We start from the raw sequence: 27,554 nt of genomic DNA, 5'->3' as shown, positions 1-27,554 counted from the left end.
TTTTGAGCCTGACCTTTACTCACCACATTTCTGTCATAATTCTGGTCTTCTCAGCACTCATTAGAATTGCCCATTAAATTCTCTTTAAAGCACCCTGGGTATGCTCTAGTTGACACCTCCAAAGTTTCCAAATTGCTCCCACAAATCAACTCCAAAATATTATAAACCACATCACATTTTTGTGTAGTCATACCAATAGCCTCACTTCTGAGTATCAGTTTTTTGTTAGCCTTCCGTTACAATGACAAAATATTTGAGATAAATAACTTATGGACGGAAGGTTTATGTGCCTTACATTTTCAGAGGTATCAGTCCATGGGTAAGCTGGCTCCATTGCTTTGGGTCTGTGATAAGGCAGTACACCATAGCAGGAACAAATAGTAGAGCAAACCTTCTCACTTCTTTGTGGTCAAGAAGCAAAGACATACAGAGGAAGGATTGGAGTCCCAGTGTTCCCTCAAAACACGCACCTCTAACTGCTTTCCACAAGGCCCACCTTTTAAAGTTTTCTCCATCTCCCAACAGTGCTACAGGCTGGTGATCAAGACTTTCACACATGTGCTTTTGGAACATTCCAGGCAAAAACTACAGTAATACTGTAGAAGGAACATGGGTGGATATTGATGAAGAACATTGATAAGAACCTGCATCATTCATCACCATAGTAACAATGTGCAGAGGCAAAAATAAGAATTTGCAAATGTACTCAGAAATATTTATTTCTTTGAAAATAAACACTTCAAATTACAGCTTTAATAATTTTTCTTCATATTTTGAGAAGATAATTTTCTATTTTTGTGCTAAATCAGCTTTTGTACTTGGAAAGCAAGTTGAGACATATAAATTCTATATGAACCAAAGTGCATTAAACTGAAGCAACTTGCTTTTTCTCTTGACACTATAAAATTTCTAGTAGTTTTCCTTAATTCTATGATTTTCAAGCTAATATAAAATTGACTTTTGTGAAAGTTCTTGTATTAAGGATGATTTACAGAGTGCAAATAATTTTCTACCTTTTAAATTGCAATTATTCCAAATTTTTTAAGAAAATAAGAACAACATATTTAGCAATCATATATACAGATTTAGTTATTGTAAATACAAACTTTAAAGCCAAGTTTTCATTTTCTTCAGTCTGAACATATTTTACTTTTTGTATTTAAGAAGTGCAATATACAAATTAAAAGCTATCAGGGAAACATACTTAAAGCCATTTGTTTTTTTGCTTATTACCATCAAGAATAATTTAATATAAATTTTATATTCATAAAGATTCAAAGTATGGTCTGTCAGGAGCAATGCTACATAATTTTAGGGAAAAATCATTTGATTAGGCCTAGTTCTCCTGCCTATAGGCCGGCTATGGCATTTCGAGACATAACTCCATTTTGGCCTCTGGTCACAACTGAGACCTCAATGATCTGGTGATGCTGCGATGCTCCAGGACAAGATTACACCAGAGGGAGACATCCTGGGAGGAACAAAATCTTCCTCTACTCAGGTCCTCATTGTTCTTGGATTTCCACCGCCCCCCAGTCATTTGCTACACCTTGTTAATCTCGATGTACTGAACTTTCTGCAAGTCATTTGCTACATCTTTCTCCTGATGTACTGAATAAAAGGTGCAGTAGGCTGAGAGCTTTCCTCTTTGCTGCCCAGAGCAGCACTGATCAGGCCCAAAACTCAGCTTCTTCTCCAAGTCTCATTTTTTCTGCCTTTCCTGTATAATAAATTAATCCACCTTGTGCTGCCGTGGCTCACAGTAGACTAGGACTACACAGGTTCTAGTAACATCCCCTTTCCCTGTTCCCTACAATAGTCAAAATAAACCATTGCAAGACTTTTCAAGATCACTGTTGAAAAGAGAAAATATTTTGATAATTATGGTCACTTTCTTCTTTTAGAAGTATCTATAGAATTTTTTCAAATCATTCTTTCAGCATCAGAGAGATTGACAAGTCACCTGACATGACTCTTACAGAAGTTCCAGATGACCTTTGAATTGAACAAGGTAAAAACAGAGGAGAAAAAAATCCAGAACGTTCAAAGACTAGTATATATTAGCCTTGATGAATAAACAGCTAAAAGAAGGAAGAGAATAAGTCAATTATAGTTTAGTGATTTGTTGAATTAATGAAATGCTCATAAAATCCATATTATTTTTGTCTAAAAAAATTGGGTATATGTTAGCTGTATGTTTTTCTTTGAACACAGAAAAAAAGTCAGTGTCACCTCCACTTCTGTCCTTCATATACTAATAGTGTAACACCATATGTGTCTGAGTAGGAAGAATATTGCTATATCTGGAGACAAAGAAATTTCAGTTGAAGTGCTAATGACCCTCTATCATAATTTTACTTTATGATCTCTGAAAACCTTAACATGGTCATGGTGCCTTAGATAATCCAATCACGTGCACAGGTCATTGCACTCCTCTGGCTGAAGCATCAGAAATACATAAACTTTGAGACTAGGGGTATTCTCATGACAAAATCAAGAATATCTGTTATTGAATGTATCAGCTTAATTCCATTCCTCTGTAGAGCTATTTGCCATGTAACTGGAGAAATGAAATGAAAGATAACGTACTCTACATTATAGAAACAAAACTAACAATACAAGAGTTTGAAATGGCAGGAGTCTATTCCAATATTTCACCTGCTACAGAACTTCTTTCTGAATTAACCACTTGAAGTTGGACATCTGTTTTACTTTTGGCTAGATCTAATCATCTCACAAGACAATTCATTTAGGCTTTGTGTAGTTCCACTAACCAGAAGGTTCTCCTTTCATTAGAGTTAACAGTATACAACAATGGTTAAGAACAATGGTCCTGGAATAAAACTTCCTGAATTTAAATCAATGTTCTATAGTTTATTAGCACCATATTGTGTTTGATATGTTACCTTTCTGGTTTTCAAGCCATTCAAGGTGTAAATCATGAATTAATGCTATGCTTTTTTATTTCTGGGACTGTTAGGAAGACATTGTATTTTTTGAAACTATTGACCACTCCTTGCAATTCTTTTATTTTTATTTCTATTATTTACAACATTTAATTTTTCTCCCCTGCTTATTTCCTTTCTTTTCAATATCTTCCTTCTCTAAACATCCCTTACATTTATATTCACAAGTCCTGGGATTTTGCATTCTGTTATTGATATATAATATATATATATATATATATTCTTGTTATATATATGTATATACATATACATATCTTCCTCATCATCTCAAGATGACATTATAACTTCACATACTAAATAAAAATGGGCCTAGAGCAAGATAGCCAACAAAGTCATCACCATTAAATGTCACATCTTCGGTTCAAATCATACACAAGGGTGTCCTCACAAATATCTCAAAGCAACATATCTGTAATGCATTAATTTCTCCTGTTTTCCCTCCCCTGGTGAAAGGAATTAGCCAGCTAATACCATTTCAGGACCTTATTCTCTCCTTTTAATTAGCCATAATGATTTCCAGAGTCTACTTTCTTATTACGCTTTATATTCTTTCACTTCTCTCATTTTCTTTTGCAATTGTCCTTCTTTTAGGATTATGCCAATTTTACTTGAACAATTAGAAAAACTTCCTAGTAAATTTCCCCCACATTCTTGTTTTCCTAATTTTACTACCCATTCAATATTCAGGATTATCTTTCTCATTAGATGATATCCATGAAGTCATTTCTATTTCTGGTTCTTCAGTGAATCCCTGTACACTCAAGTCCCTTAACATGGAGCCAAAACCACTTCAAGACCTTGTAGGTACCAAGTTTTGCACATTTGTCTCCTGCCAATTTCTCAGATGTTCCCTCTTTCTCATCAACATGAAACTGTTTCTAGTTCCTTGAAAATGACTATTATTAGGAAAGCACAGTATACTGCAGTAGTCTCCTTTTTCTGAACCCACTCTCTACAACACAACATTCACGTTTATTTGTTAGATACCAAAACAAATTCCTTCATTGGTGTATGTGGGGGTATATGTGTGTATTTGTTTATGTTCATCATGCACTGAAGTTATATTTCTCTTTCTCCAGTCATATTTATGTGCATATTTCTATGTACATATAATTTCCTTTGTAGTACTGGCCTGCACTTCCGTGATTCATTCCCTGCACTCGACCCTCATATTTTAAGAACTATGAAGACTAATACTGTTTTTTCACCAGTAATTTAAAATATATAGAAAGTGATCCTACAATTGTACGACAGTGGTAACTCATTTATGAACTTAAATTGCTTAAAAATTTTGGGGAAGATGGCTGCATTTGTGTTTGTGTGGAGAAGATGGCTATAATCATATTTCCACAAGATGGAGTTTGTGAGTGGAAGCCAAATTTTATGGAATGCTTTCGTTTGCTAACTGTGTTGTTTACAAACAGAATCATTTGTGAACCAAGGTATTACTGTATTTTTAAAAAGTTGATGAGTAAAACCATACAGAAAAAAAATTTAATGACTCAAGATTTATCCCAATATGTAATATCTACATATTTCCTATATATAACTAATCATAGCTTCATTTCCTTATTATAGAAGTATATTCCTTTTCACAAATGACAATGCTGTTTAAAAGTTCCATAAGAACTGATAAACAAGGAACCTAATTACAATAGTGTTCACAAAGAAATAATTGTATTGAAGATATATTTTGAATCTTTGGTATAGTCTTTTCTTATTCAATCTGCCTTTTTAAACTAGTAGATCACCTCATGATATCCACTAGGATAAATCCATATTTCAACCATTCAATTTCAGTTCCTAATACAAACTTTCTCCTTCTTTGAGTGTCCACAGTCACATAAAACTAACTTTATTTATGACCTTGTGACCTATCAAACCTAATATATTACCATTATTTTTGTAAACTTTCCTTAGACAATATAACATTTGCTTTATGGCAAAATTTTTACACAGCCACTGATTTTCTCACAAAATTCTTATCTGAGAACAAAGTAAAAATTTTCATATCGATAGAGCTATATTATTGAAGATTACAGCTGTGTGTGTATGTGCACTTCATTGTAAAGCCATTTTTTAGACATTTGTAGCCCACAAAAGTATTTTTTTCTATCACTTGTTATTGCATTGTATTGGTTCTTACCAGTATCCACAAAATTAATTGTATTTCCTAGTTCTCTTGCAATCCTGTAGGACTGAATTCCACTAATGAAAAATTTGCAAACCTGAATTGTATCAATTCCACGACTGGTCTTTAAAATATCTCAGTGATCCTTCTCATGCTTGTTTTTTGCCTCATTCTCAGCCAGTTGGAATAAATCTTCCAAAGAACCTGAAACTATAGGTGGGTCCTGGGTACCTGTACACCTTAAACATTACCCCTGCCATATATTCATTTGGGCTGTTATTTGAAAGAATTTACCTTCTTTATTTTAATAAATGGGATTTGGTTGTTTTAACAACAGCAATTGTTATTTTCATTAAATAACATGTCTTCCAAATAACATCTTGCAATTTTGCATCTCAAAAAGAATTTAATAACTGAATTGTTTTCTTTCTTTTCATTTATATAATTTCCAGCTAACTTTATTATACTCAGAATCTTTAATACTTTCTACATCAATTATTTCACATCAGTTTTCTTCAATAAAATACTCCTGAGGCAAAAAGTAAGATTTATAATTCTGTACACTGAATTACATCCTAAATCCAACTGATAACAACTGCTAGGTCTCTAAATCCCTTATTATGAACGGTTTTTCATATCATGCTGTTTCGTTTTACTTTCCCAATGAAATCTGTCATGATGCTTAGCTGTTTGTCAACTTTCTCACTGTCAGTTTCTTGTATTTCTGACTCTTTTCTGCTCCCATCTACACACACTATCAAACTCGGTATATCTAATCACAAATATTTTCCATCTTTTGGTCTGCTGAACCTTCCTGGAGAAAATTACATAACTCTGCCAAAGGTGGCAGATTTATAGTTTTCAATTTCAGCCAAAGCATTAAAATTGCTTGTCATTCTTTTCACTCAAATGACTTTGGGTTTGATAGCCCTGACCTATTCAGTGGTGTGAATACAGTTCTCTCGTCCACAGCACCTTGTATTATTCCTGGGTGTCAGAAAGAGCCATTTGCACAAACTCAGTTGTGAATTTATGAACTGCAGTCCCCACACTGTGTTACGCAGTCATTCTCTGCTATTTCTGCTTCCTCTTGCTCTCACTAGTTTGCACACAGTCACTTGTGTAAGCCTCCTCATTGCCAATTGTCAGTTTGAAATGTCAGCATCCCTTCCAGGGAGGCTGTCCCACAGGGCTCAATGTGTTTCTTTTCTCTGTAGAATTGAATGATACAGAGCATCTTAAAAGAAATGAAATAAAAGTTTCAATTAGGTTATCTAAGTAGTGACTAGCTCTTCAATATGATTATTGCAACCATTACAATTTATAAAACCATACAGAATCACTTTGCCATATTCAAATAAATTATAATATAATGTCTTTTTTCCCCAAACAGATGTGTAATTACACGGGTAAATGTAATAGGTCAATAGCTTCCTATTAAAGATAGAATATCGTTGTCCTTTTGTTCTTATTCTTACCATGCCAAGGATTGGTCCCAGCACATGTAAGGAGTACTTAATTTATGAGTAATAATTATAACAATCTGAACATAGTTCTTTTTAGTTTACCCAGTGTGAGTACTCTAACCTCTCTGTTTAGCACCAAATTTGAAATTAAATATTATTATTTTAATTACAAAACACATACTTAGGTACAAAATATTGTGCTATTCTCTGTGTTCAAGAAGGCAAAAAGTAGTTACTTCCAGACATGGCATGGTCTGTCAAAGCAGTTCACATTAAGAAGGCTAAGCAGAAAATATTGACCTGACTACTAGATAGATTTTCATTTACATTTTCAATAAAGGAACATTCTTATTAAAAAAATATGCACCATCTCAATTCACAACAGAAAATTTGAAACTGCAGAGAATTTGAGTAGTTGTCATATTTGGTCAACAGGATCTTACAAAAATAAGAATATCTATTTTTATTTCTGTTTGCCGTATCAAACACAGGGCCAATCATGGAAGCTGGATCCATTGAAGGAAAAGGATCTTTGAAAATGAGTAAACCTGGCATGGTTATAATACAAAGTTTACTGATAATATACCACAGGAAGAATAGAGTTCTTCATAGTTGTTGCCCAAAGCATTATTACACAAAGTCTGAATAAATAATTCAATGATATATTCAATTTAGCCTAGTATTGTACAAACTGACAGTATAAAAAGAATGAAGGATAATATAACTTTCATTTTTAGTGCTATGTTATACTCTGAAACAGTATATTGAAGCTTGCATATACCTACCAAAAGTTCTTTTTCATGAGCCTGTCACATTCAAATAATGTCAAAGCATGTCACTGGGTTGATAATACAGTGAAAAATGTTGATTCTATTTATCAATTATAGTATTTAGGAACATACTTGCTTTTTTCTGTAAAATCAAAAGATATTCTTGTTTGTATTCTGTAACTATAATAAAAGACGTAATCAACAAAACACAATATACCAATGCTATATATATATATATATATATATATCTGTGTATCTACATGTGCATGCAAAAATGACCACACATGTACACACACATACAAACACACATGGAGTACACCTTTAGCCATCCTGATAGCTGCGTTAGTTACTTTTCTCATTGTTGAGACAAAATATTCGACACCCAAAGTTAAAGGAGGAAGGGTTTATTTAGCTCACAGTTTGTAGTGGTTTCAGTCCATAGTTGGATGGCTCCAAGGCAGGGAACCATGGCTGAGTGACACCGCAAAGGTGAAACCATTCATGGCAGGCAGAAGATGGCAAAAGCAAGCAAGAGACAGGCAACAATAGCAGCCTCTTTCTGTCCCTTTTATATTCTGTCTAGGCTACCCAGCTTAGTTAGGCCAGATGCCAAAACAATCAATGGATTAATTTAGTAACCATATAACCTTACTTCCAGCATCACACACTCTAAATCTAGCCACCTCTGAAGAAGCCCTACCTATGACTCTATGAAACTTTGGAGGAACATCTAGACAAGCCATAACAGTAGCTAATCATATCAATAAAAATTGTAGATTCACAGTCATCCAGTTTTCTTATTAAACACCATTATGGTCTTTTCATGAACTAAATACAATTTATTAAACTAGTAAAATGCTTTATTTTTAGTACTATAAATATTATCTGTGGTAGAAGAGTGATACTTTCTTAAAACAATTTTGTCATCTGGCTAGCACACATTGTCAGCATTAAACAAGACAAAATCAGTTTTGTAGCTGTTACCTGTTTTATTTTGTGTGTAGATCTGTTATGATACTTTTAAAATAAAACGACAAATATAGATTGATATTAGAGACAGAGTAATGCTTGATATTTGCTGAAAAGCTATCATCTTCACTCTCCCTGTCAAATTACCAGCTGCTTCTTTATGACTGGTTTAGTCTAAAGGATGACTTGTAGGCAGAGATCCATTTACAAAGGTCTCAATACCAAGTGACTAGCAGAATTGTGTGTGGGGGAGTAGCAGTAGAGGGAAGTAAGACATGCCATTTGTTTTTGGCAAATTGAATTTCATACTCTTAATTATTCAATTTACTTTAGGAATTTTTGCTTGTAGATAAATCAATAATTCAAAAATTCTATTCAGAGCTAGGCATGAAAAGGTAAGTTGAACTCCTCAGTATAATTTTATGAAAAAATGAGTCTTTGAACCTTAGGCTGTAGCTTTGAGGGAAGTTTTTATTCTGTTATTTGCTAGAGCAATATTTTATCTTAGTAGTTCTTTGTTTCTAATTTAATTTAATTTACATTTTACTGAATATGGACCTAGATAATTGTGAGTGTGTGTGTGTGTGTCCAGAATGCAGAAAGGAATTGGTAGACAGTGTGCTCTGCCTTTATATTTAGCTATTTAAAAAATAAAAATTTTATAAATGTATCCTATCTAGCCATGTATTTCTTGGGCACTATTTACTAGGCAACTCAGAAAATAAAGCCAATCACCTGTTTGCAGCTTTCCACCCTGCTTCTAATCAAAACAAAAATAGAGTGTATCTTATTTTGTTAGTCCCAGTAAGAGAACTACATGTATAGAGAATTCTATCCTGATCTATATAAAAGCTGAGACACAAAAAGGTGCTCTTATTCTGGACCTCTGATATTAATGAAGTAGCACACAAGTGAAAAGGAGTGTGGAGTAGACTCACCAAGGCACATCTGGAGAAAGTGTCCAGGACACTTGCTGGTAGGGACAGGTGTTTCCAGCAGCAGGATGTGTGCTCTGCAAGACCAGCTCTGTCCCCATGCACTGTGACCCAGTGACTCCTTGCATTATGACCTTGAATGCAAGTCTAAAAGTCTAGAATTCCTGTTCACTTCCTGTTTTTCTTGCTTGCTAGCAATGTTGTGAGCTAATCAATACATAGTTTATCCAATTTTTCTTTTTTTTTAAGTTAGAGATTATTTCTGCCTCTTGTTATTGGAGATACTTAATACAAAATAAATTACAAAGCTATATTCATAGAGATGTAATAGTTTAACATTATTACATCTTTTTGATAATCATGAAGTTTTCATGTAAATTGCCAGTATTACCTTTGTTTCTTTAAGTCTCTTTTGTTTCATATTAATGTAATCACAACCATTTTTATGGTACAGAATATATTTTTTACTTCAATATTTTGCTTACTTATATCTTACATGTGTTTCCTTTGCTTGAAAACAGTGTGAAACATTAGGTACTTTTGGAATCCCATCCAATAATCTTCATCTTTTTACTGCAAAATTTAAAATAAATTAAGTTTAAAACAATTACTGATAATTTTATTTTTTTTAAATCTATAGCCCTAGTCTATATTCTGTATGGGTCTCCTTTTATGTTTATGTTTCTATATTTTCCTTCTTTTGAATACTTGAGTGATTTTCAAATTCCGTTTTTTCTCCTTAATGAAAACATTGCCTTTAAGATTTGAGACCAGGAGACGGTGAGGACCCCCGGAGCACGCCCACCAGCTGCCAGCATACCAGCATTGGCAAAGCAGTCTTTAGCTGACTGGAGCCCCACTCCATCCAGCTCACCATGCCCACTCGCAACCAGGAGATGGTGAGGACCCCCTGGGCATGCCCACCAGCCACCAGCGTACCACTATAAACATATGTTGGGTTGGTCCTTGATTTTGATTTAATTCACACAGTTAAAAGTGATAGATTAATAACTACCACAAATTGTCATTTTCTAAGATGAACTTGATGCTATTGTGTTGCTGATTGAATTACTTGGGCTTAGGTGGTGTGATTGATCTGATCAGTTGTCCTTGGTATAATGAAACTGAGATAGCCTCAGAGCTATTAGAGATTCAAAACCTAAAGACCAGCTATACCTGGAAGAAACCTCTGAGAAGCAATCATTCCATAAGGGTTCTAAATACATCAACAAAGATACTTACAATAAGCAACTTCAAAGTATCAACCCAGGAACTAAACCAAGGACAGTACCAAAAACAAAAATGAGAAAACATTTAAGCAAGTCACAAACTCAGTCTTCCACCCTACAAAAGGCAAATTCTGAGAGAAATGAGGTGAAAGAGTCTGATAATCAACAGCCTGGACACCCTGAACTGATAGTACAGGAAGTAACAAATGAGGCTCTAGAAAAATTCAAAGCAGAAATAATCTCCCAGATAACTACAGAGATGGTGAGCAGAGTGAAAGACATGATTAGAGGCTCTAGAACAGAAACAGATTTTAAAAAATAGATGAGCTCAGAAACATGCTGGAAATCATGAATCCCCAGCATAAAAAGAAATGGAAACCATGAAGAGGACATCTCGAAGCCGAGACATCAGGGCAGAAACAGCTCTTGACTAAGTCTGATCTGAAATTATTACTATTTCTCTATGGATATACACTCAGAGCAGCAATTTCTCTCAGCACACAGATTTATGCTGAAGTCATCTTCTTGCCTTCATTGTACCTACTGAAAATCAGCTATCCCCTAAGAATATTTTCTATTCTTAATCTCTCTACCAGTTTTTAAGACCTAGTTTTGTTCAGTTCTCTGATGTTCCAACTATATTACTAGATAACTCTTTACATGTGTACATGGGTACAAGTGTGTGTGTTTTAGTTGTGCTTGTCATTTATCAGATTGAATATAAAGATTGGTGGTGTTGATGTTTCTGAACTTTTTGAGGTTTACAAATTTTAAATACAGTCTCTAATACATTCTCTCTCTTTTCCTCCTGGCCCTCTGTTGAAATACAAGCAGGTATTTTCACTCTGGTCTTTCTTTTTTTCTGTCCTTGTGCTGTCTTGGTATAATTTCTTTCTGGCATATCAGTGGTGTTGAATCTCTTTTCACATATTTTTAATTTATTGTCTATTTTACTATATTTTGCATCTTTCTTGCAGTATAGTCTTTTTCTCAAATTTCTAACTTCTGCTCAATTTTCCCAGGGGATATTTTAGTTTCCTGTTTCCTAAATATACAGAAAAGTTTGCCTACTTTCTTTCAATATGTTAGCACCTTTTAATATTAGCATGTAAAAGTGTATCACTTATCCTTTGTTCAGGTATTTTCCTAAATTGTTATTTCATTTATCATGAAATGCTTAATTCTTTAAAATCATTTTGGAAGTGACTCCAGCAATTTCCTGAAAATTAAACGGTAGAAATTCTTTTAGCTAAATAGTCCTAGGAACCTAATGTCTCCAATTCTTATCTCAGAATGTATATTTTGTTATATCACAGAAGAGACATTCCATTAATAGAAAATCATGGTTTTATTAATTTAAGCATTTTTTCTGATAAATTATCATAGGAATATTGTCCAATAATTTTAAATGCTCTTTCCCACTCCCTTATATTTTCATTAAACATAGATATTTACAAATGGGCCTCTTTATTATTTTCCTTCTACAAATTAATTCTCAAATTTAGATCCTACAGTCTGGCTTCAACTATCATTCATATGATAATGACTCTCTAAAATGTACCTATCTCTGAACTCTTCTCACCATCTCATGACATGTGTACACTATTAATACTGGCAACTTGTATTTTAATGTTCTTGATGTTTTAAGAACCTTTAAAGTTTAAAATATCAAAAAAAACACCTCAATTGACTTTAGTTCACAAACTCATTTCTCCTCCCGTATTTTTATCATAGAGGACACAATTACCAACTGCTAATTTGCTCAAGTCAGAGTTTAAAAGTTACACACATCTGGTACACATTTTTTCTCACTCTACATATCCAGAAATACTAAATTCTACTGAGACTACACTAACATTTTTTGTAACTGTAATCTTAATTTTATTACAACTTCAGTATGGATTATAATAATTCTTTTTGTGTACTTCTATGAAATAGCCTTTCAATTGACTACCTCTTCTTTAACCCCCCCCAAATCATCCTCCCTACAACTAACTTAAATAAAACAACTTCCCCTTTTCATTAGTTTTGTAAAATATTTCAATGAATACTATTTAGTATGGTATTCAAGGTCATTCTTACCTCATTTATCTTTTATAATTAAACAGTGTTTTTAATGCCTAAGAAAGTGTCTTTTCTCAGTTTGGGAACCATACTTATGCTCATCTCTGTCTCTAAAAATTGTATCCACTGTTTAAACTGTGTAACTCTCATTTCTTGTGTGTTGTTGTTATTCTGTAGGGTTAGGGATGGAATCTAGGAGCTCTGTCATGCTAGACAAGTGCTCTATCACTCAGTTAATCTAATTCCTTTGAGGAAGATTTCTTCAAACCAATAACATTAGACTACTTTCTCCCATAGTATGAATGAGGCATCTAATCACATTTATTATCATACTGTGCTTGAAAATCTTCCATTCCTTCCATTTGGCTATAAGCACAGTGAGAGAAAAGGCTACCATTTTTCTCTTTAAGCTATAAGTATAATCATAGTGTTGGTGGCACTCAATTGACATCTTCAAAGTTGGGAGTCAAATTGACTTTTAATTTTAAGTGGATCAATAAATTATATGGTATAATTAAAATTTTTAACATGTCATGATACTATATGCCATAAAATTTAGGGCATATAATGAACCATAAGATTTCTGTTCTCAAGCAGTTTATTGTCTAATTGGCCATAAAAGAGCTAAACTCAATAAAGATAATGAAAAATAAGCTATTTACTATTGCCAATATATATTACAGAGAATAATTTCGATAGGAGACCATGGAGAATTTACCCTAATAATTCTTAGATCTATCATACATTTCTACTGTTAACCATAATGATGCCCTAATTTTTGCCTTTAAATAATATCATATCCATAAGTATGAACACATTATTATTTTACTGGTGCTTGTTTGCAGTACACAATGTTTTCATTCACCATAGAAAGTAGATATATGTACATAGTACATTTTCATTTTTTTATCCCCTCTCTTCTCCCTCTCCACTTTCTCCATCTCTTGGTCCGCTTTCTTTTGCAAAAGATCTATCTCCCTGATCCCAATTATGTTTTAGTTTGCTTATGTTTATATTTTGGTCATCTCATATAAGAGAAATCATTCAATATTTAAGGTTTGTTCATGATGTATTTCATTTAACATGATGGTCTGAAGGTGCATTGATTTTCCTAGAAATGACTTAGTTTTCATTATGGCAGAGTACAACTCCATTGTGTGTAAATACTACATATCCTTTATCCATTCATTCTTTTATACATGTAGGCTGTTTCCAAATTTAGCAATAATGAGTTGTGCTGCTATAAGACTGGTGTACATATACAAGTCTTATCTAGTTAAAAAATAAATGAGCAGCTTTTAAGTAGATATATTCAGGTCCACAAGTTTTCTGATTATATCCACCATATGCTTACAGTTTAGTGAGGGAAAAGGCTGAATATACATAATTTAAAACAGTATAGTAATTGTAATGATGGACATGATCATAACATAATAATAGAGGTCAAAACTAGCTCAAACAGCTGTGAAGCTCTGATATATTTGGAAAAATTGATATGTCAATAATATTTTAATAGTGATGTGGAAATTTCATGTGTTACTTTCTCCAAGTTCTTCAAAAGTATAAAATATGTATTCTATTATATATCATTACTTGATAAAGTACAAGGATTCAAAAATAAATATTAAAGACTATTAAATTTTAATGATTATGAATAATTTTATTTCAAAAATCCTTACATATCAGTTAATTTTATAAAACCTTGTATAACACTGAAAATTTATTCTTTTCTTTCAATACTTTTAGTCAATATGCAAAACATAAATTTATGAAAAAGTTTAATAATTCCAATAACTAAAAACTATTCTTAAAATAGAGATGATTAACCATAGAAATTAAAAATCTGTGAAACAAAAATATGTATTTTTCAATACTAATGTAAATACACCACATTTCTTATAAATTGTCTAATTTAGTAAAATAATTTCTTCAGTAAAAATTCATGGGAATAATGACAATGAAAAAAATACACCCTTCCCTTCACTATATTTGTAATTGGAACAAGTGTTTTAAAACTATTTCAGAATCAAAATTTAGGCTGCACTTTCATGTAAAACTATTACCAATTCCTCTCTCTCTTTCTCTCATCTCACTCTTCCTTTCTTTTTCAAAATAATTTGAAATAACACTTCATTAGCCAAAAAATATCAATGTTTATGGGATTGTGGAGAGGGCAAAGCATGGGTAATGTCATTCTCCAAACCAACCCATAGGCATTAAGAAGGCCAGTGCTTCTCTTCTTGAAACCCTTCAAAGTGAATGTGAATAAACAGTATATCCCCCAGGAAGTAAAATCAATCTCCAAGAACTTCACAGGATATGTGGTGTTGACCCGCAGCACTGCACTGCATGTTTAAAATATTGCTGAAGGAGGAAGACGTCACCCTGATTACATAGTTCCAGTAAAGAACGAGTTGGCATTGGTATAGATTTCCCTGCCACAAACTGATTGTTTGACACCTTGTTTTGACCCAGTGTGATCTCTTCTCTCCATGCTCCAACACCAAGATCAAACAGATTTCTTTAAATAATATCATATTTCAAAGAGTCATACAGATGAGGAAACTATATGAAGGGCCTCATTATTCATGGAAAACAGTTAACATCATGAAACTATTTGTAAGTTAAAAATAGAGTCACAGATACCTATTTCAGACAAAGTATGTTGTTAATAACTATTCTCATACATTCATCTTTAAGCCAGGCTGTACTTTGGTAAACATTTTTTGTAATGTTCCAGATGGTTTCCTTGTGATGTTTAAAAGCAGAACTTAAAAGAAAATCAGTTTTCCTAGATGAAAGCAGTCTCTCCAAACAGCTCTCCACTCAGCACCCCTCCTCCCATAACTGCTGACCTCTGCTCTGCTACAGATTCTTCTAACAAGAGTCCTGTGATGTCCTGAATTCTCACGAATCTGCCTTCTGAGAAGGCTGTTCTCCCCCTGTATTTAAAAGGTAGACAGTCACATTCCTGTAAATGAAGTCTTGCAACTTCTGAGGAAATGTATGCTCTAAAAAATACAAATAAACAACTGTGTTCCTGTAAACAAGGCATTAGGACACCCTAAAACTCCTGATCTCTGGTTCTCAAGGCTAAGCTGTAATACTGTCACTAAGTGAAAAACTGTCTTTGCTCCTTTCTGCACCCACCCTTCCAAAAAATTGTATAAAAACCAGATCATTTCTTTGTTCGGCACTTAGTCTTTGGGACAGGAGTCCAACTGAATCAAAGTGCACTTAATAAATCCTCCTGTTTCCCAGTGGTCTCTCCTTTCTCCTTTATCGCACAACAATTTCACATTGGATTTGTCTTTATTGTATTGAATGAATTATTTTTTTCCAAGTTCCATCACCCACATCATTCTCAAAGGCATTTCATTTGTGCTTTAATGCTAGCAGGTGTAATCTCAGGAGTTATCAACTCTTTGTGTTTCTACTTCTCTCTAGTATCTAAGATTCCATGACTACACTTGTTGATTCTACCTGTTCCTCCCACTACCACTGTCATTCTGCTCTGGTCACCTGATTTTCCCTTGAGCAATGGTGATACCCTTTCTCCCAGCTCCCTTTCCCCAGACTGATAGTCTCTCTGGATGCTGGTGAACTCTGGGTGTTCTCACCTTGGCTCTCCAGGGTGGAGGGCTGGACTGCTGCGGGGGACTCAATGTGGCCATGTCAAGTACATCATCTTCTTCCTCTAAGCACCTAGTCAGGGCTCTGTTGAAGGTACTGTGTGTGCTATTTGCTCCCAAGCCACTCACTCCAGCCCTGCCACTGTACTCTTTATAAAGACCAAGGCTCACTCCACCAATGTATTTCTCTTTCTAAAGTCACATGATTCTCTGTCTCTCTAAGCAACTTCTGGACATTACACTGCAGCTGATTCTCAGACTACAGATGACATTAGGCTACAAGTTGCCACTGGGAGAAATATTTATCTTCATCACTAACCACAAGTTCTTTTTTTTTTTTTTTTGACCCCTTGAGATACAACTTATATTTAAGACTTAACTTGATCATAACAACAATACAGGTGATTTGAAGAAAAAAAGTTAGCATCATGAGGACAATTTTAATTAAACCAGTGTTCTTTCTTTTTAAAATTTTATTTATTTATTTATTTAGGTACTAGGGATTAAACTCAGGACCTTGCTTTTGCAAGGCTTTGGGGACACCACTGAGCTAAATCCCCAACCCTCTTTCCTTTATTTTTGAAACATTTTTATTAGTACACATTTGCACTACATAATGATTTCAGTGATCATGATGATTTGGTTCAGGTACATAACACATTTTAATTTTTTTTACATCCACTTCCTCTCCTGGCCATCTTTTGGTCCCCTTCTCATTTGCCAAACATCTATCTCATTTCTTGTCAACTATCTTTTATTTTTCTCTTTATTTTATGTTTTGGGCTCCTCATAAAAGAAAAAACATGATATTGAAGTTTGTATGTCTGCTTTATTTCACTTAACATTATGGTCTCGAGGTGTATCCAAAATAGGGAAGGGTCGGGGGATTTAAGGGAGGGCAGGGGAATGGGGAAAAAATAAGAACCAAGATATATCATGTACAGGTACAAACTCCCAATGATGAATGTCATCGTAATGGATACCTAAAATGTACCAATAAACTTAATGAAAAAAAAAAGAAAATGTGGGATTTATACACAATGAAGTACTACTCAGTCATAAAGAAAGATAACCACCAGTTCTGAAAAATTCTAAGCTCCCCCAAAATGTTTTAGGAATTGAGCTTATTTTGGCTGCTGAGGCTCCCTTTTCTTTTGAAGTTGTACAAGTGACTCCAGAATCTTTATTGGATACTGTTTTATAGGGAAGTAAAAGAATAGACATCACCATGGTTAAAGCAGATTCACACAGCAGCCATGCAATTTGATGACTAGTGACTCTTCCTAGTGGATTCCCAAGTGCTATTACTGTTTACTGAAAAATTCTTCCCAAAGGTGCAATAAAATCTACTCATCTATATTTTGCCACTTTTCAGATTGCCCTCCTCCTTGCAGATCCACATGCGTTTTATCAGAGGTACTGTGTACAATTAAAATTCAGCTCTTCATAGATTGTTTTTATTGTTTAATTATAATACTCTATTGTGCATGTGTGTAATGATGTGCCTTCCAATTTGTTTTCAAATTCATTTTTAATACATGTTAATATTAAAAACTAAGTCTCTAAATGTAGTGAAATCAAACATTTTAAGAAGTGTTAATGAAGTGTTAATGTCTTTCCTTACGAAAGCTTTATGATTGATCAGCTTTTTAAAAATTTATTTATTTATGTATTTATTTATTGAGACAAGATCTCACTATGTAGTTCAGGCTGGCCTTGAATTTACTGTATAGCCCAGGCTGGCCCTGAACTCCCAGATTCTCCTGGCGCAGGCCCCCAAGTGCTTCAATTATAGGCATGAACCACCATTAGCATTATTGACATGTACAATTAAATTGGTTTAACATGTCAGAAGGTTTTTCTTTTTCCTTTTCTTATCATTAGTTCTATTTAGTTCCAATGGTAATGGTAGAGTAGGAAAAAAGGAAAATCCACTTTAAAAGTAAAGCTGAGCGGTATATTGTTTTCTAAGAATTTAATGAATACCTGTTGTTTTGGAAATCCATTATATCATAGGAATTTGATTTTGGAAAGTAGGGAAAGAGGAAAACTTGAAACAAAATATCTGTGCATTTTCTGTAGAGGTCATTTTGATCACTTGTTGGTGATATGAATGCATGCAGTATTTGCTAGATTTCATTTTACTAGCATCTTCATAATTATGTAATTGTTTTTTCCCTGATCATGGTAAATAGATTTTTGCTTTGCTATATAAAGCTTGTATATAACTTTTTCAAATCTGCCCTATGTATTTTAAAAATATGAGGAGACAAACAAAAACAATTCTGTCTCGCAGATGTTCTTGTTTTTCTGTGGTACAAATTTTCTTATTTTTAGACTAGAAGAGACTAAATTTCACCTAATTTCCCTAAGACTATAGTATATTTTAATTCCAACTTGGAATGTAGTGATAAAATATAAAACCTCAGCATTAATATTTGATTAAAAGCTTTGAATAAGATCTGAATTTGCAATTTCTTGGACCAAATTAGTTTTCAGTAATGATACAGGTAGTATTTTGTGGTTCATTGCTAGAATTTCGCTGCAATACCCAACTACTCAAACAGGATGATTCAATTTATGTAATGCTACAATTGTGGTTTTAACAATTAAAACTTTAAAATCTTACAATGTGACTGATGTTTATGGTTGAGTGGAATTGATGCATGCTGCATTATAAGAAAGAATCAGGGAGGATTCTTAAGCATCTATGATGGTACATGATGGTGCATGTTTGTAATTCCAGCACTCTCAAGTCTGGGGCAGGAAGATCATGAGTTTGAGGATAGCCTGGTCTGTAAAGCAAGTTCGAGTCCAACCTGAACTACATAGTGAGACTTTTGCTTAGTTAAATAAATTATACTTTCAAACATTTTTGAAAACTTGAAAAGAAACTTCCTGTTCTTTGGGAATAATTATCCCCTGCTGCTTTGACAATGTCTTTAATTGAATGACAGAGACATCCTCCTGAACCCTGCAGGATGATACAAATGTTTGTCAATACAATAACCAAAGAAAGAAATGAATTGCAAAACTTTGGCATTTCTCATGTTTCAATGGATTTTAACTTTCACTTTTCTGAAAAACAAAACTCAACGAAAAGGAACAAGGCTCAATTAATGCTATCCTCTCAAATCTTTTATATTATGAACTATTAATTTTGCTTGGATTTTAATAGTAATACTGTTAACTACAAAGAAAACATAATACAATGATATATAATAAATATATATGGCATCTTTATTGTTAGATATCTAAAATATACATAATTTAAAACTCACTTGTATACAGATGTTCTGAAAGCTGTTGAACACTGTGAAAACTCAAGATTTATTTCAAATGATTAAGAAAATGCTATTTTCAAATTGGCAATTTCTGTCATTTGTACATTTCTTCAGTGGAGTTTTACCATATGGGTGTGTTGTCATCCATTATCATCGGTCTTCTGTGTCATCTCATGGCTTGTTGAGTATGCAAATATACATATTTTATCTAACACTTTTAATCTAAAAAAAGTTACACCACCACCAATAACAACCTCTTTGACTACATATCCCTCTTTATTACATAAGGGAACACATGCCCCTTCTATTTTTCTGCTTCACTTCACAGAGACATTTATGGAACATTTATTTGTAATATCAGATGACATATCCCAACTTTTTCTCTCAGTATATATCAATAGGGTTCTCATTCCTATCACACCACAGAAACTAATGCCACGTTGTCTCCATAGTGACATACCTTTTGCCAACTCCAACCTTTTAAAACTAATCTTAAGGAACTTGAAGTGTCAATAATATTAAGTATAATTTATATTTCAGGCTCTTTGCATTTTAAGTTTCTGTGACTTTGTTTACCTATTTATTTGGACTACCTTATAACCAACTCATCATTGAGGTTTACATTCCACAATGCCAAGCATTTTTTCTCTTTGGATCTTTCTTCTGCCATCTCAACAATTTGGTGACTTTTCCTTATTGGCTTTTATTCCTCTGCTTGATTTCTGTAAGTGGGAATGCTCCAAGGCTAAGGAGTGAACTTTCTTCTCTTCCACATGTGTGTCTGCCTCAGATTACCTTGTGCAAAGCTTTGACTTAAATATTTTATGTAGATGATTGTGTCCTCTGTAATTTATGTATAAAAATACACATTCTGTATTTAGAAGAGCATTTGTGTACATTTAATTGTGCTTATGTATCTTTAATGTATATTGCTTAATCTACAAATTTCATACATATGTGACATGTATTCACTACACATAAATTTTCTGTTGTTTCCTACCTAGAAATGAGGAAAACATCAATTCCATACTTTTTATAGTGCTTAAAAGTCTACAGGATAGGGAAATATGAAAATATTGAGCACAGAGATTTTAAGGCAGTGAAAGAGCTCTGTATGATACTACAATAGTGAATACATGTCATTATATATGTGAAAATGCATAGAATGTACAGCACCTCAAATGAATCTCAATATGAACTTTGAGTGTTAATGATGGGCCAAATTCATTGGTTGTCACAAATGTATTATGCTGGTACCAAATGTTGCTAATAAATATATGAGGTCAGGATTAAATGTGAAATCTCAGTGATATCCTAAAATGTACTCTGTACCTAAAATTGTCCTAAAACTCAAGTCTATGAAATGTATGAGGAAAAAAACTCCTATAAATATGCATACATATGTGCACATGTATATATGCATATATAAGCATAGAGACTCAGATGCATTATTAAATGTTATATTGAGACTGTACATATATGGAATGAATATATGTATTTGTTTATGGTTGCATTTTGTTTTGAGACAAGTTTTGCTTTGTAGTTCAGGCTGGCCTAAAACTTTCTATGTAGTTCAGGCTGGCCTGGAACTCAAGGCAATCCTTCTGCCTCTTGCTCCAAAGTGCAGGATTACAAGTGTGCACTATGAATATGAAAAAACAAAGTTTTTATACACACATATTCAAAGAAACTATACATTATACATGTATATAAGATTCAAACTTATGGAAGTTTCTTGAGATAGATAAATATCTTTGTTGATTTGGTGGCTTATAATTCAGGACTCAAAATATTTTTCTAAGACCACAGGAGGGTACTGATCCTGGCTTCATTTTTTATCATTATTTATAATCATAATATTGGCTTTCTCTGCTGAATTTGTATCAGTGAGACTGGAGATATCTTTAAAAATCATACAAAGTTTAAATCTTATATTTCAATATTTGTGTTGAAAACTTTGGGAACTTGGTGTTTATTGGTTTTGTTCATTTAAAGTCTGGTATACAGGACACCCTTTTTTTGGTAATTAAGTACTCAAGATTTAAAAGAATGAAATATTAAATTTGTCCTGGGATGTAAACTTTTTTTAATGTGCAATAGTTTAGAACTTGCAACTGGGCACTAGTAAATACTCTGTGTTTTCTCAGTTTTCTCAACCACAAGACTCTGTATACTGACATGATTTTATTTGGTGAATGCTGCTAATAGTACTCAAATTAAGCCTTTTTATTTTCATTTTCTGGACTTTTCTTTTGTTTAAAAGTGTCATTTTTCTTGATTTATTTAGTCAAATCATTTATCAATGGCTAAAAGACCTACACATCATTACTGTGAAGTTTGTGTAATACCTTACTCCTTTTAAATTCAACTGAACCTTTATCCATATATCAAATATCCTCAAGAGTAGGCCACAGAGACTGGAATATTTTTTAAATTTCATGATGAAAAAGATTAGCTGCCATAGTGCTACTGGTACCACACAAAACAGGATGCCTGCTAGAAGAGAAGAAAAGGCAAGTGAGCAACCGCAGGAACAAAGCTCTTAATGCTTGACTTATGGAGTCATAAAACTGCCAGAGACAGTGAGGGGCCTAAAAAGACATCCTTATAAGTATCTCAATGGCAAAAATCTAGTCTATTGACTGTATAATCATAAGAATATCTTTATTTTGTAAATCTATTTTTTTGTGTGAAAAATTTATAATTTTTGTACATAATTGAGGGTAGCTGGCAGTCTATTTCCTGCTTATAGCACTGGTACAAAGTTTTCGGTTACTCTATGTAAATTACTCTTGGTTTAGTTGAGTGAAAAGTTAAAACTTTATTCCTGCTTTTCTAAACTAAAATAATGCAGAGCAGTTTATCTTCAAGAAATGTTAAATTATTGATGTGATAACACAAATCTTGAATCTATTCCAACAAAAATAGGTTGTACTGGCTGAGCCTTGTTCCCCTACAAATAAACAAAAAATGATGAAAGATAAATAAGCAATATTAATAAGGTTATATTTTACTAGTGACATAAAGCGAAGAGTTATACTCATCCCTAGGAAACAAGGCCTAAAGATTATTTGTCACTCCTTACAAGATATTAAGGCTAAATAGCATACCCATAATATTCATTAAAAAGGAATATATAATTAAATGCTAGTAGAATCATGTTTTTCACAGAAAATTATACTTTGAATTCATCCTAGGTAACACATACATTGTAGCATTAAGGAATAAAATTTGACAATTGCTGTTACTAATAAATCAAAGTACAACACTTAAATTGAAATAGACACATTGTCCTGACTTTTACGGCCTTTGGTGATCCAGTAGTTAGTTGAGCTTTTATAGTGCTAACTAAGGTCAAATAAGGCTGGAATCTTAATGGAGATTTATTTCTCTATGTTGCCTACTTTGGCCATGGCCAAGTAATCATACTGGAACTTCTTTTGGCCTGAATTTCTTTTTAAGAATGTATTTTTTAAAGAGAGACTTCATCATTTGTATTGAGCTACATTTCATTTGTAATATTGCTTCCATAATTTATCTGGCATAAATTCATTTTATGGCAATATCCATTGAATTCATGAGTAGCTGAGAGTGGCTACTACTACTCTTATTTTTCTTTTGAATAACTTTACAACTTCTTGTGATCTTTTAAAATAGAGCAACTTCATCTTTTTTCACTGATGGAGAATATAATCTAACTTAATCAGTGCAGTATATTCCTTTATCAAGTGAGTTTGCCTTAGTGCTAGTGAAATTTCAACAATCAGGGTTTTCTTCACTCCCTCTTTACCATGGAGCATTGAGGAAATGAAACTTAAACAAATATAATCATTGGTGACATATAGAAAGTTAATCTGAGGACAGACCAAAGAAAACCTTAATGAAATCAATCTGAGGTTGCTAATATTTTTGGCAAGCCTAATTTAACCTTTAGCATTGTCAATTATGTAAGAAAATAATTTTACTGCAATTTTTTGCCAGTTTGAGTCAGACTGCACATAATTGCAAATAAACTCTCTAACAGCTAAGACATGTATTTCCAGGAGTGGGGTTACAAGTAATAAGGCAGCATTCTTTAAAAGTGAGGGATGTGAAAAAGTGTTTCCAGTTTCCAATCCATCAAAAAGGTGATGTTTGTTCTACAGTTGCCTATCAGGTAGTTAATATGTGAGTTATATTCCTTTGTGCTACTAATATTAAAGTGTTACAAAATTTTTTTAAAAAGGTAGACTAATGGATTTTATAGCCAAAATAGAAAAAAAATATTAGTTTTTTAATTGCCTCTGAAAGCAGTACAATAGAAAAGAAAGTTTTCCAAGACTTGTTTTTCTATCTATGATCTGTGATATAATGTATCAAATTTAATTTTATTAGAAATCTCACTGGCTGGAAAAGTTAAATTATTTAGAAGATTCCTATAAAAAGGTAACCAAAAGTAATAAGAGATATATACTATGAGAAAATATAGAAGAACAGGAAATGTGTGATGTTACCCTAGTATATTTTAACATACTATATCCTTGAAAATATATATAAGCAAAATATGGAAATGAAATAAAAATGAAATTTGAGAGGACAAATATATTCACCCTCTATATTGTTGCTTCAGGTTTCTGTAGTTACAAATTATATACATATATAAATAATGTTTCCCAATTAAAGAGGGAAGGAAAACTATAATATCTTTAAAAAGTCTTTCATAAGACTATCGACCTGATTTTTAAAGTATTTTTTAATGCATTTAATGTTTTCCAAATGCAATTAGCTGTCCTTATTTTTACACATATAAATGAAGCATTAGTTTTTCAAAATGTTTTACAGATTTAACAAAATTTTTCTAAGATGTTATGGTTATCAAATTTATGAAACCACATTACAATTATTTTAATAAAAATATTAAAAAGGCTAAGTTTTATTTATTTTTTTAATAATATTTAATTGATGAGTATCCTTTTACAAGTATTTAAAATGGACGGGAATTATTTTAACTCTCCATTAATACTTCTATATTATTTTGATTCAGTATATATGGCATAATGTATAAATCTCTATACATGTTATCTATTTTGATTCTTCAATGGGAATGTAGCCCTACTACCCATCAAATAAAATACAAGATTATTTTGTGGTTTTACAAATGTTTTGTCAGTTATAAAGTCTAAGAAAAATAAATAAAAACTAAAGAATACTGACTTGACTTTCACTTAGATTTTCCCATTTCATCATGAAAGAACATTAAAATATGAAATTGATATAACAAATCATTAATTTGATGATACTGTTAATATCATTAAGATTAGTGGGAATAAAAAAATTGTATTACTGACAAGTGAAAAATTTTGTAGTTACCTCCATAAATCATTAGGAAATGATTCTAGGTAAAAAGTCAAATAAAATATGGTATTTTGACACTATTTTGATGATGAATAGCTTAGTCTTAATCAAAAATTTTTTTTCAATAGTAACAACTACCCTCCCCTCAAATGCCTTAAACAATGCATTAAACAGGACGATAACAATAATCAAAGAGCACAAACTATTCTGGCAAACAGATCTCTAGCACAGAGATATCTCATACTAAAGAGCCGATTCCTTTGGAGACATTGATCAGTTAGCTTATGATTCGTCATGAAGATTTCTCTTTCCTCTTTGGGGGAGAGTCTGCTCTATTTGAAGTCTCCATTCCATTTTCTGTTCTTTTTCTAGACTTTCCTTTACTCGTGGATCGCTTCTTCTTCACAGATGAGGCCTGGAGAGTAGAATCTTCCACCCACCTCTGAACTCGGACTGTAATCAAAGTCCATGTTATATACACTTGGATGGAGCAACTGGAAGACAGAACAGCGATTTTAGCGGCCAATACATTTACGTTTCCAGTAAGAGCATCCGTAGTATTCCAAGTCTGTGATCCCGCCAGATGAAACCCAACGGTGACTATGGAGACAATTAAAGTCACAAGTCTCCCTGAAATAAATACAAGGGCCCATAGAGAAACCCCTTTCTGGTACTTTTCATCACTAAAATAAAACAAGCCGCACAGGTGAGAAAGTAATTCAACAAAATAATGCAGCACCAAAAGAAGGAGTCCCAGGTGATTCAAGTACAGAAGATAAGCTCCAGAAATGTGGAAGAGGTGAAGACCGATGTAGATGAGTTGACCAGGGATATCTTGTTTTTTGACTTTCTGGAAGTAGAGCTCCGGAAAACCATGAAACCAGTAAGCCAACTGTGATATGTAGAAGAACTTCATCTGGAAGGTCATCAGGTTATGGGGATGCGCCCTCCACAGGAGGGTTGGGTCTGCCAGGCAGTTCTCAGAGATGAGGATGAGGGTGCCCCAGATGCAGGACACCACGTAGAACACACTCAATTGCCCGGACTCATTTAACTTGTTCTGCCTGGCTTTGGTGAAGTGCATCCTCTTGCCGATCTTATCCAGCACATACTCCTGGATGGTGGCGTGGACGATGATGGCCACCAGCATGTAGAAGAACACGGTGGCCAGGTCCTTGACGCCGTAGTGGTACAGGGTGCGGGAGCCCGGGGCCGCGCCTCCTCCCGCAGGGACGCCGTGCTGCAGGGTCAGGAAGACAATGGACACCTCGGCGGTGCCCTCGAACATCAGCCCCAGCACGAAGAACATCCCCACGCAGGACACCATGTCCGCATGGTTCTGCAGAATGAATTCGTGGCTCAGGACCGGGGGGTTCTTGGAGCCCTTCTTACGGAGCCCCATGGCGGCGCCTGCCAGATACTCACCGCCAACACGGACGCCCTAGGCTGCTCCTCACCGCGCCGCCGCCCGAGCCGCCAAGTCTGTGACCCCGCGCCCCATCCCGGAGCCGCCTGGGCCGCCGCGCCGCCCAGAGACAAATCAATCAAAGGCGCGGGCCGCGCAGGGCCGAGCATGCGCACAGCGGCCGCCGGCGGCAGGGCAGGGTATCGAGCGCCCCGCCCCCGCCCGCCAAACCAGGGCTGCGACGGCGGATGTCGCGGGATCGCCAATCGCGGCTGCCCGCTCACCTGGGCTGTGTGCTGGGGCACAGCTGCCCGGAGCCGGGGACGGGGGAGCTCTAGGACTGTCTGCTACGGTGACTCACAACCTCAGAGTCGTTGTCAGGCCATCAGCTCGTCGCTACCGCGGGCATGCCTAACACTGCTCACCAGGTGCTGTTCTAAGCACCTGATTTATATTTTTTCTTTTTCATATTTTTATTAGTAGATGTTGGTAGTGCATAATGATTGCCTTCCTCGTGAGGAGTAGACATCACACATCTTAATTCTCTTAGCGACATCTATTTACCCTTTAGAGCACACTAACAAAGTAGACACTGCTAAAATATCAGCCTCCCTCTCCCATTTCCCTCCAAGAAAGTGAGACAGACAGAGGTTAATAATATGCTCCTGGTAAATGTTCATAGCAAAGATTTAATTCTAGTCTGGTTACTATATTGTCTCTCTTTTTATATCAATCATACCTAGAAATAGTTACCAAATCAACAAGAGAAGCCTGTTAAAAATTAGTTCTCCACTTAGCAATGAAAACAACAATAAACATAATGCGGCCATGCTATCATCTAGTTCTTAATGGTGTTTTGAAAGACTGACTAGCAATTGTAAGCAGAGATGAAAAGATCTTTCAGCTACAAAATCCAAAAGAGAATTTCATCATTCTAGCAGATAAGAATACAAATTTTCATTTCTATGTTTTTGCATATTTAATTTTGCTAAAATTCACATTTCAAAACCAGGATTTTTTTTTAATGTTAGTGATTTCTCCATTCTAATTTCATGTCAGTCTTGAAGTTTCTCTGTCAGTGGGAGGTGATCTTCTTGTTCCTTCTGTATCACATGAGATTACAGTTCTTAAGGACAAGCTTTAAACTACTTGCGATATATGTGACAGAAGAAAAAATGCTAAAGGATTTTAAAATAAATTAGAGATTGTAGCCAAACTGCCCAATTGCCTTTCATCATTGACTGTATGCATTCCATCTACTGGTAATAGATGCAACACAACTTGTGTAATTCTTGCATGAGATTGGACAGACCACCTGCATTTCCTAAACTCATTATATTAGAGCACATGGGATTGATTGTGGAAAGTG

General features: G+C 34.2%; 1 protein-coding gene across 1 annotated transcript; it reads right to left on the bottom strand.

Moving 5' to 3' along the window:
• Positions 1-19,400: 19,400 nt before the first annotated feature.
• On the bottom strand, positions 19,401-26,332 carry Tram1l1 (translocation associated membrane protein 1 like 1). Its single transcript, XM_004870037.4, has one exon. It carries the CDS (start codon positions 26,180-26,182, stop codon positions 25,073-25,075), a length of 1,110 nt encoding a protein of 369 aa, XP_004870094.1. The 5' UTR covers positions 26,183-26,332; the 3' UTR covers positions 19,401-25,072.
• Between the last annotated feature and the right edge of the window lie 1,222 nt (positions 26,333-27,554).

Source organism: Heterocephalus glaber, unplaced genomic scaffold, assembly GCF_053883595.1.
Source record: "Heterocephalus glaber isolate CG9 unplaced genomic scaffold, H.glaber_assembly_v1.0 deba00001690, whole genome shotgun sequence".
NCBI classification, from domain to species: Eukaryota; Metazoa; Chordata; class Mammalia; order Rodentia; family Bathyergidae; genus Heterocephalus; species Heterocephalus glaber.
Note: the sequence above shows the minus strand (reverse complement) of the source record. Positions and strands in the feature narration are given on the sequence as shown.

Coding starts and splice junctions, on each gene's coding strand:
- Tram1l1 (XM_004870037.4), bottom strand. CDS start 26,182: ATGGGGCTCCGTAAGAAGGGCTCCAAGAACCCCCCGGTCCTGAGCCAC.